We start from the raw sequence: 11,876 nt of genomic DNA on the forward strand, positions 1-11,876 counted from the left end.
GTGTGTGTGTGTGTGTGTGTGTGTGTGTGTGTGTGTATCTCAGAGCTGTCAGCTTGGTCACCCAGCTGGTATGAGATTTGGACAGCAGTGGAAATGTACAAGAACCATTACCCCTTACTCAACATAATAGTTCCCTGAGCAAAAACTATGAACAAACAAAGCAATAGGTGCCAACATCCATTAAAGTAATTCTGGGAAAATGTGACGTTCTGTGACTTAAAACCAACCCAATAGACTGGACTAAATGGTTTGTATTTCTTTGTAATACACACAAACACACAAACACTCTCATACACATTCTATGTAGCCGAGTGGTTCTTAACTTTGTTAGAGGTACCGAACCCAACCAGTTCATATGCACATTCACCGAACACTTCATTAGTGAAAAACAAAAATATGACTTTTTACAAATTCAAAACATAAAAAAATAATTAAAAAAAATATTAAAATCAGAAAAAAGTAAATAAGACATTTTTTTTGTTTGTTTTGTATTTTAATGATACGACATACTATCACGACAGTCACACGTTCACTACTGAGCGAAGTAAATTTCCCGCAGCACTGATTGGACAAGCAATGTAATGTGATCATCTGCAGCCAGTGATGGCCAAGCGGGTGTGTCATAACTAATTGACATCTTGAGTTGGGTGTGTCTTAACCTCCATAGCAGAGGCTCTATCGAACCCCTGAGACCAATTCACCGAACCCTTGGGGTTCAATCGAACCCAGGTTAAGAACCACTGATGTAGACCGCCACCTTTGCCTCTTTAAGTGTCCCTTGGAGTGCGTAAAGTGATTATAGTTGAAATGTCTTATGTAACAGGCGTTCTTTTACAAAGTCATACTAAAAGAATAAAGTTTGAACAGCGCTTGTCAATCTGAAAACAGGTCAGTGATACATCATTTCATTCCAAGATAAATGATTCTGTCTCCAGAGAACAAACATTGTTGGTGTAAATCCCCCACCTCAAAAGCCTTTAAATAAATATGGGGGCATGTCTCAGCCAGTGAATGTTTAGAGTAACAATTTGACTCATTTTGGGGTGACACAACAATCGCAATCAGCCATATATGTTCAGAGCTTGGACACATTTAATACAGTTTGACATGTGTCAGTGCTCTCATCTGTAGCCCTATTTTCAGACTTTCCATAAAACCACATGCGTAGTTGCAACAACCGCATTGCGTTTTCACCAGAAATCACCCACCACGAGTGAAATCAACCATTATAAGACTGTACTATTGTTATTTTTAAACTTTATTGATTGCATGAAAATTCTTGAGTTTTGAGGAAGTAGTTTTCTTCCGTGTCTGTGAACTGATGCCTTATAATTTGTTTAGTTGGGTCTTTGGAGGTATGCTGCTATTAATAATCACTGTATCAGCTGTGACGAGGTTTGTGAACAAACCAAATGATGTTTGGATCCCAGAAATGTTGACACAGATAAAATGCACAACGCAAATGTTTATTTTTAGAAAATCAATGGACCCACAAAATACAAACAGAAATAATTGCCAATAAAGAGCCAGAAAAATAAAGATATGAACCAAACTGTCAGGTGCTCCGGTCGCATGTCAAAGGAAATGCCATCACAATACCCGATACGGTGCCGAGAGGTGAACCAAATTCACGCACAAGCGCATCGAGGCTTGCACAAAATTCAGTACACACCAGTTTATACGCTTGCTAGTCTACAACTATAGAGCCCTTACTGTATGTAGACTGTATTTCAAGGTTGCGCTTCAATGTAGCGATGAGCTACGTTTATTCTTGGCACAATGCACAGTCGGCACAAGAAGCTAGCTAGCTTTTGTCCTCACACATTTACCACATACTGTGTTAGTATGTAGTGTCGCGAGAAAACCTGGCACTGAGGGCTTTAGTATCGGCCGAGTAAAAATGAAGGATTGCGACAGCAATAAACACAGTTATAAGATACGATAAGAAAACCTTTATTTGTCTCACAATGGAGAAATTCCCAAATGCGGTCAACTTTACCTTTTCACTGCCACATGCATTCCATTAATCCAAAAATGTGGTCCGTGGTGAAATCTGCATCAATTGCAGAACGTTTAAATAAAAACAAGTGTCACTTGTTTTTTTAAATTTTTTTTTTTAATTTAACAATGAGACGTGGACAGAAGGAATGCATGTTTGTTGTGTGACGGAATGTGTGTGTGTGTGTGTGTGTGTGTGTGTGTGTGTGTGTGTGTGTGTGTGTGTGTGTGTGTGTGTGTGTGTGTGTGTGTGTGTGTGTGTGTGTGTGTGTTTTGTGATTGGAAAGAGCAGGCCAGTGGCCTTGGACAAAAATAAACTATCCTACTATGTAGTGCAACAGCATTCTTTACCCAACATGAGTGTACTTACTCGTTGCACTCTCTGCAATGAGGAAACCGTTCACCCCATCACCTTATGACGACAACACAGACTCACAACTTGCCAGATTTCCAACCCAATCTTGTGCTTTCTCACAGCCCCCTTACACACACTCACAACACCCCCACAACCATAACGCATACTCTTCCCACCTCCTCACTGTTACCATCCATGTGTCATCGACTGTTGCTAAGATACAGGCCTCCACCAAGTTTTGTTTTTTTTGTTTTTTCACCAATGGTTTTGACAGCGACCCCTTTCTGTAGGATCCCTTTTTTTCTGAATTTGCCAATGTCTACAACAGGTACTCATCTAGTTGCTGCCATGTTAGCTCACTCGCTCACTGCTGCATCCCTTTTCATATCTTCACCAAGACATTACCCATAATGGATTACATGGAATGGAAGATTGAGGAACAAACAACAGATTTAATTTGACGAAATGCAAAATGCAATCAGCAGTGGGATCTTCAAAAAGCATACATTTTGATTTTGGGGGGGGCGGGCGAAAAATTTTGAAATAAATTAGATAAAAGCTGGAGTACGCGGTCTGTACGTTGCATATTTATGCATACATGTATGAGGTGGCACTCAGTGTGTGCATGCTAAGCGACATGAGTATTTTTACGCTTTAGTTCACATACAGGGAAATTATACACACACACAACACAGGACACGGTGGTGAATACAGTGGAGGCTGACAGGGTAATCTGTCTCCATTGTGGGATGTAAAGTACTCTAGGGAAGCACACACACACACACGTGCACTCATTTTCTAACGAAGTGTTCTCACAACTCAGAGCCAAATCTTTTTTTTTTTCCCCCACTTCCAATCATCAATCCATTGGTCTACTCCGTGTTCTGTTAGTTATCAGAGACCTCTGTGTTTGAACAAAATTGGGTTGGTGGGGCTTATTGCTACATTGTATCCAGCTACATTCTGCAATTAACTGTCCCCCATTTCCAATCATCAATCCATTGGTCTACTCTGTGTTCTGTTAGTTATCAGAGACCTCTGAGTTTGAACAAAATTGGGTTGGTGGGGCTTATTGGGGGATTCCCCTACATTGTATCCAGCTACATTCTGCAATTAACTGTATTGTTAAGCCACACAGAAGCAAAAAAAAAAAAAAAAGACAAGGATCTTTGTCATGCCTAGTTACCAACTTCCTGACTTCCTCATAAGTATGGATTGGGGAATTATTTCATTATGACTTAAATGGGGAGTAAAAGAAGTTCAAATTCTGAACTGTAGGCTTTAAAATTCTATTTGCAGGTCCATCCATCCACTTTCTCTACCACTCACTATTGTCAGAGTCACCCTTGCAAATTTAAGGGCGAGAAGCACCGTACATCATAAACAGATGTGTTGGATTTCCTCAAGTGATCTAAACATAAAATGCTGTATCCTTATTTCATTCTTTCTTCCAGTCCCCGTTTTTCATGCGGATGATCATGGAACGGCTGTGGTTGTCTTTGCTGTTGCTGGCAGCAGCGTGCAAGGGACAACAGTGTCCGAAACGTTGTATGTGCCAGAGTCTGTCGCCATCGCTCGCTATCCTGTGCTCGAAAACAGGCTTGCTATTTGTTCCTCTTGCTATCGATCGACGTACCGTGGAGCTTCGGCTTCAAGAGAACTTCATCACAGGTAGTGCGGCAACATTATTTCATTCGTACAATTCAGTCATTATATTAGGGGATGCATTGTTGCTCAAACACCGGCATAATGAACAGTCGCTGTATTAGGAATGTACAAAGTCAACTGATTGTTTTAGTACACGCAGTACAGTCGCCAAAGAAACATAGTTTGGCCTGTTCCTTGATAGTAGCTGATTACATTGGTGACTAAAATGACGCTCAGTATCTTTCTTGCTTCATACTTGAAAGTATCACTCACTATCCATCACTACATACATGTAGATGGGCGGAGCTCAGAAAGTGTAGTCAAACAGGATGATCAAAAGCTGACCCACTACACTTTACAATGAATCACCAGATGTCATTGCTTACAGTCAAAAGCTGACCCACTTCAAGAGTCATTATTTTCCTTCACTTTACAATGAATCACCAGATGTCATTGCTTACAATGCTGCAGACGTACTATCTATCGACTGAAAATAAACAACCTGACTGAAATTTAGTTTGCAGACGCTTGCAGTGGAGACATTAACGTACACAAATATTACCCCCATGCCTCCCTACTACGGCGACACCTTCACCGAGCAACAATGTGTTTCTTATTAGAAGCAAATAGTCAGAGCAGTAATCTCAGCAACATTCACCGCAGCACTACTAACCTTTGGGCTTTGATAGAGTGTTTCAGAAGTGGCAGATCTTTGACCAGCCTAGTTACCAAGTCATTGTCAGAAAATCTCTGCGTGTGGTGAAATTCAGAACACCTCCCACACAGACAAATTTTGTCAACTGCCGGAGAACCAAATATTTACTTGGTTGTTTACACTTGAAGGGAAGGCACTCCAGAGACGAAACTAATTGTATACAAGCAATTAAAAACCCATTTATTTTCTTTTATGACTTTAAGGCGCTGTATATTCACTATTTTTGTGTCTGCTCTTTTCCAGCTGTCAGAAGGAAAGACTTTGCCAACATGACCAGCCTGTTACACTTGACGCTGTCCAGAAATACCATCAGTCAGATCCTTCCTTCAGCTTTCAGTGACCTGCGGCGATTAAGAGCGCTCCATTTAGACTCAAATAGGTTAACTGTTATTAAGGTAAACTCAATGGACGGCTTAATTTTGCTTTGAGTTAAGATATTAGATTTGGAATCTTGAAGTTGCACACAAACATGTAATTGGGTTGTTATACCGATAACTGAACAAGATTAACAGTTCATCTATGCTTGTTTTAGTTTCCTTCACAATTCGTTAATCTAATTTTGGGATTGGATTCATAAGCATTTGATCGGGATCATTGGCTCAGAATATATTGGAGGAGCGTGTATCACGAGCTGAAAGTGGGTGTAAAAGTAAATTGAGAATGCTCGGGAAGAGAGGTGGAATTGGTCATAATAGGTCAAAAGGTGATCTACGAAGTAATTTTAGGCTGTGCTTGCACTTGAAGTTAGGTAGTCTGATCCAGACCAAAGGACTTTTGAGTCTCACAACAGAATTCTGCCCCCTGTGGTAATCTGCTTATATTGCTATTTTTACCAGCTGATATTTTTTTTTTCATTGTGCATACATCTTCGCATATAGCATTGAAAATGGATGGATGGATGGATGGATTTTGGTGTTATTAAAATTTTGGTCAATGCAGCTTTCGCACTTGAGAGCCAAATTAAACCATCCAATTTTTGCTTGCAAATAGACTGAAGCTAGTGTTCAGAAAATAAAAAGTTACCGGTAATGCTCGATCGACTTTGAACAAATTTATTTTAACTGAAGTGACCACAGCCTTAGGAGTCAAGTGCCACTCAAGCACAGCATTAAAACCTAACCCGAAGCAGGAACATGCAAATTGAGGGCTTTACAAACGCTAATAAATCCATTCAAGCTCGTATTATTTTTTGGACATGTTTGAAATAAAAACATATTGAAGACTTTTTGTATGTATTCATTTATTTTTGCCTCTTTTAGGACGATCATTTCAACGGCCTCACCAACCTTCGCCATCTAATTTTGGCCAATAACCAGCTTCACTCCATATCTCCCCATGCTTTTGATGACTTCCTGTCCACACTAGAGGATTTGGACCTCAGCTACAATAACCTTGCACAAGTTCCTTGGGACACAATTGGACGCCTAACAAATGTCAATACCTTAAATATGGATCATAACCTCATTGACAATGTTCCCCAAGGAGTTTTCACCAATCTACACAAACTTGCCAGGTAAAAAAATATATATAATTAAAAAAAAAAATCACTATGTAAATGTAGTAGTAAGATACTTTAAGGTTCCCATTCTCATAGCAAATAGAAAGAATAAATGACTTTGGACCAGTGAACATCTCTTTCCTCTTTATCTCTGACCATCAAACCATTTTTACAGGCTGGACATGACATCCAACAAACTGAAAAAAATTCCTCCTGACCCTCTGTTCCTGAGAATCCCAGTCTATGCAAAATCCAAAGGCAGCCCCTTGTCATCCTTAGTTTTGAGTTTTGGTGGAAACCCTCTCCATTGCAATTGTGAACTTCTGTGGTTGAGGAGGCTGACCCGAGAGGATGACTTGGAGACGTGCGCTTCGCCCCCAGACCTGAGTGCCAAATACTTCTGGACAATATCTGAAGAGGTGAGATTGTAGTCCGTCAATAAATAAATTAAATACTTCAAAATAAATTGGAGAACATATGATTAAAATACTCTGCTTTCTCCCTCTTTAGGAATTTATTTGTGATCCGCCAGTGTTAACTCGCAAGTCACCTCAGACTGTGACTATGGAGGGCCAGCCAGCCAGTCTCAAATGTAAAGCAAATGGGGATCCAGAACCAGACGTCCACTGGATCAGTCCCGAAGGGCGACTTATCTCGAATGGCACAAGGTATTTACATGAGGTTCATAAGGTTATAGATGGTCCGCAGTCATTCATCTCTTCTTCATTTTCGTTGGCATCTCCGGTAAAAGTAAATCCAAATGAAAGATAGCTTTCGTTGTATTACCTAGCGCCAGAAACTTCGCTTGTCTCGAAGCACAAGGCCATTCGCTAGCTGCTGCTGCTACCTACCGGTATGGAAGAGGACTACATGATTAATCTGCCAGGCGATAGACCGCACACGCATACAAATTGGATAATTTCCCACGGCACACCTGAAAATATCTCAGGTGTGCCGCGGCACGGTGTTTGAAAAACACTGACAGAGAGGATGTGCCTTGTAAACTAAACAGTATTCAGTATGTTAATTAATGCTTTTCACAGAAAGTTAGCTGAGATAGACTGAGGCATGGGCAAATTACAGGTTTACCTTGCTTTTCAAAAGTCAGGCTTTGAATAACCGTGAATACTGGCTGTCACGGGTAATGCGCTCTTCTTTTCTTTTTTGAGGGGCTGGAAATGATTGGCTGCTTGCAAAGATGAATGAAAGACTAACTTTTGTTCCCGCCGTCTTCGCAAGCGGTTACGCATGCAGGAGGACAAACATTTGAATATTCCTTCATGATTTCTTTCAGAACATTGGTTTTCCCAAATGGAAGCTTGGAGATCAACGTCACCTCTCTGAAGGATGCAGGGAACTTCACCTGCATTGCCTCTAACGCGGCGGGCGAATCAACAGGACGAGTGGAACTGCTCGTTACACCAATGCCCCATCTGGCAAACAGCACAAGCCGTAGCAGAGACCCATCGGAGACCAGAGAGCCCGCTCCTTCTGACATTCTAACCTCATCAAAAGTCTTAATGCCAAACAATGAGACCCGAGCAGGAGATCGCAGGGTTTCCTTGGTGGAGCTGACAGGAAACTCTGCCCTCATTAGATGGAGTAGTCAAACAACTATGTCAGGCATCAGGATGTTCCAGGTCCAGTACAACAGCTCAGGGGATGACACACTGGTGTACAGGTTAGTCTGTCTGCATGTCTAAATGTCTGGGCATATCAGGTCTTACTGCGGGGGTCGGCAATCCGTGGCTCAAGGCAAACATTGCCTTGATTTTAGTGAGCTGAGTACACATTCATAGCAATTGATGAAACTGCTAAAACCGCGTTTCAATGTACGTTTGGTCAATTTTTTACTCTTACTTTCTGTTTACTGCTTCTTCTTTCATTTATTGGTGGATTCTGTTTATTTCAAGTTTCCAAGCAAGGTTAAAAGGAGGAGTCCGATTGGCTAGAGTCGCGCACATTTCCCACGTCACGTATGATGGAGTAAATTTGCTCACAGCTGGCAGGTCTGTCTCTGTGCGGCTCGGTCCCAAACGGCCCGAGGCCCGGTACCAGTCCGCGGACCATTGGTTGGGGTCCACTGCATTAGAGGATGGATGCTTTTTTGGAGTCTGTCTTTGCTCAATATCCATTAGCAGAATGATGAAAAGATGGCAGGGAACAAAAGTGTAATGGGGGAGAGAGGGCATGAAAACATGGATATCGTATTTTGGTGTTCAAAACAGAAACTACTCGTGAGTCCAGGGTTTTGTTTGTCTGCTGAAACAAATACAGTCAGACATCATGATATAATCTCTTCCTTCTCAGAATGTTTGTAAAAGGACAACGTTGCTATAGCCATTGTGTATTTGTCTAAATTGACATGTAAACTATTTGTTGAAAGAATGTTATTGTGTGGATAGGCTTTTGCTAACTCTCCTTCCTTGAAAAAAAAAATCAATTCCATTTAAAGAGATGGAGCTGTGTGTGTGCGTGTGTGTGCATGTATGTGGTCGTGTGGTCGTGTGGTATCACCAATCTAGCGTAAAGAAGAAATGTTACAAGCCATACTAACAGGCTGAACCATGTTATTCTCAATGCCTCCAGTGACAGCAATCCACTGCATGAGTCGTCTTTTATGCAATTTGTGAAGTTAAAACCGGGGTTTGAAATCAACAGATACATTTTAATAAGGCCTATTAAACTCTGTGTCACTCCAGTATTGGTCAGTATATGAACATATTAATAAAAATATAAATGTATACATTTTGAGATGAGTAGTCCAGTCACATCAGTCACATCACATTTGTGGCATCCAGCAACACTCTGCCCGTTACTCTTCACAATTCATGCAAATGTCAGTCTGAGACAAAAAAAAAAAATGCTTGTAGTTTGTTACAGCCATGACCAACAGCGACTCCCAAACAGGTAGAGGCGCGACAAGTTTGTAAAGGAAGCTGAATTGATGAAGGTGAAATGAACCCCGATTACTGCACGGGAACTTATGTTAGGATAAATTATATATGATGAATATGAACCAGTTATAATCCAAGTATGCTACAGAGCTCCTAATGAAGTAGGGTTCGATATAATGAAATGTATCAGATATGTTCTATTTTGGCAACTTCTTTGATAGGAGAGAATGCAAAGTTTCCTTATTAATGACCAAAGCTTAATGACTCTTAAACTGAACAGGCATGGCATCAAATAGGTCAAGGTATCTTCTTTCATCCGCTTTGCAAGCATGTTCAAACCTTATTACCGACAACATCACAAGGGGCTTCATCCGGACTGCTCACATTACTTCCCGGTGGTAGATTGTGCACATTGCAGGCGCTGCTGAGAGCAGTCTTCCATGAAATCCACCCGCATTGCATTGCCCAAAGTGGTGATGTTAATTAAAACGAGTGACATCTGTATGTGAGTGTGTATGCGTGTGTGCTGGTGGGTGATAACTTAGTCTCTAAGGGGATAACGTTGGAGCTGGTGATGAAGTAGAGGATGCGTGTTGTGGTTTGTCTGTGTGTGTGTGGAGGGGCGAGGGAAAATATTTCTGTCAGTGTACAGTAGGGAGTTGCATGTAGTATTCTTGACTTATATTAATGGGCGGGGGATATGAATTACAGCCCATTTTTAATTCATGTTTGAAGACAATCGGGAAACATTTAGCAATGTTAAATGGGTAGTAAGAAATTATGTCCATTTTGTAGATTCATGAGGACTACTGAGATCCATTCACACAGACACGCAAATCTTTTTTTTTTCCCCGTTTCCCCTACCACTCCACGCGGTCGACTTGGAACCCAGTCCGCGGACTACCGATCGACCGCGATTGACTGGTTGGGCACACTTACTAAAATTTTTTAAGAGAGCACTTCAACAGTTTATCCTTGGCCGGTGCCCAACATTTGTAGAAAGGAAGTTGTATGGTGTCATTTTTCAAACACACCAACGTGTATAAGCACCGAATATTATCAACTGTTCGGCTCTGGCCGATGTACTTCTTGAATTCTCTTGGTATGTAGCAGCATGACTCACTTCATGCTCACCTAAGCCAAAATAAGGAACACATGCACAAACCAACGTGGACACACAGTGCTGTATTTTTGGCTATTTTTCACGCTGTGTGTGTTTTAGTGCTCATTGTGTCTTCCACTCCCTGCCTAGAAGATGTTTCCTCTCAAACAGTTTTCCTGCCTCACACATCTTGTTCTCCCTGTGTGTTCTCCTTTCATTTGGCGGTTGGCTTTCCATACTTTTCAGTCATGTTTCATGGCTTCTCATCTGTTTGGTCTTTCATCTCCCTTGTCCTGCATTCACATTTCCTCTCTGCTCTTGGAGGATTGCTGAACGCAGCAGAAAGCCATAATCCGCTTGTTTTGCACCTTGCTTCTGTATTCATCATTGTCCCAAATCGATGTTGAATTATCCAGTGACATGACCGCCGCTACTGTAACCCTTCAGCTCCCTACTCATCTGTCCATTAAGTACCCAGCCCCTACCCAGCCTTCAGACCCTCATGGATGGATTATCTGGGCATCGCATGCGGGTGCCAAAATGGAGGAGAGAAGGAAAGGAAGAAAAGAGGGGTGAAGAGAGTAGATGGAGAGAGGACGAAAGGGAAGATGATGTATCTTAAAGAGCGTACAAGGGGAGGAGAAGATGACACATTAGTTCGGGAATTAAAGAGGATTTGCATGGTAAATAAGGATAATAGATGATCTCTCTTAGCTCCCACAACTCTCAATAAAACATAAGCAAGTATGACCGCTTTCATGTATTTTTTAACTTGAAGCGTACAACAGTATTGATAATGGGCTTTGAGAAAAGGCTTGTATGTCATGGAAAAGATTCATTCTGTTCCTGTTGGTATGGATATGAAACCCAGCACTGGTTGCACTGCTTCGCTCTGTGTCCCTTTCTATCTTTTTTTAACATTCACTGTCACTCCCTTTGTTTGATCGCTCCATTATTCATGCGCTTGTGCTCCAACTCCATTCTCTGGTTTCTTTTCTGTGTCCTTTATTCCAAGATCCACTCTAAAAATACACATATGCAAGCCTTTATGCATAATCGCAAATTATATTGTCATGGTTTTCTTTTAATGGGGTTAGCATTATGGGTTTTCAATCAGTGGGAGTTTTTACATCGACGTTTCATTTTCTCTGTTAAAAGCTTTTACCTTTCCTCGTCTTTAAGTAGCGTTTCAATTGTCGTTTTTTTTTTTAATATATTTATGCTGTCTTTGCTAAGGGTTGAAGTTAAACAGACAGCCACATCTTGGATTGGATTGGATTGCTTTATTGTCATTACACATTCGTGCAACGAAATTTTCTTAACAGGCACGCTCTGCACAAGAAACATGAAAAAAAACAATGACAAACATGGGATACAGTGCAAAGGGCCTGTCGGTACTCGCTATGTAAAGCGCCCCGAGATCTTAGTACAGGAAAGGAAACCACTAGGAAGGGAGAGGTTTAAAAAAACCATGCTCAAACTATCCTCTTTCTGAGGATAATTTGGGTCTAGGAGAAAAAAAAAACCTAAGCACAGAAACAAGCATATGACAGTTACAGCAAGTCACAAGACATAACATGTAATGAGGGGATGGGTGGAAACGGGGTTGGGGGGGCGCCACGCGGCCTGTCCGACCAGCTGCTCAGCCAATCGGCGAGCGCTCC

At 41.4% G+C, this 11,876-nt stretch overlaps 1 protein-coding gene across 4 annotated transcripts in view; it reads left to right on the plus strand.

The window, feature by feature from the left end:
- LOC109525506 (leucine-rich repeat and fibronectin type III domain-containing protein 1-like protein) overlaps positions 1–11,876 on the plus strand; it is an 83,822-nt gene that overhangs the window by 49,419 nt on the left and 22,527 nt on the right. For all 4 annotated transcript variants that reach the window (XM_019886055.1, XM_019886052.1, XM_019886053.1 and 1 more), the window contains exons 3-8: positions 3,808–4,024; positions 4,959–5,110; positions 5,975–6,228; positions 6,389–6,632; positions 6,724–6,881; positions 7,508–7,894. In XM_019886055.1, the coding sequence (XP_019741614.1) occupies positions 3,820–4,024; positions 4,959–5,110; positions 5,975–6,228; positions 6,389–6,632; positions 6,724–6,881; positions 7,508–7,894 (1,400 nt within the window). In that variant the 5' untranslated portion in view covers positions 3,808–3,819. The remainder of the gene's footprint in view (positions 1–3,807; positions 4,025–4,958; positions 5,111–5,974; positions 6,229–6,388; positions 6,633–6,723; positions 6,882–7,507; positions 7,895–11,876) is intronic.

The sequence above is a fragment of the Hippocampus comes genome, unplaced genomic scaffold (assembly GCF_001891065.2).
Source record: "Hippocampus comes isolate QL1 unplaced genomic scaffold, H_comes_QL1_v1.1 scaffold29, whole genome shotgun sequence".
Classification (NCBI taxonomy): Eukaryota; Metazoa; Chordata; class Actinopteri; order Syngnathiformes; family Syngnathidae; genus Hippocampus; species Hippocampus comes.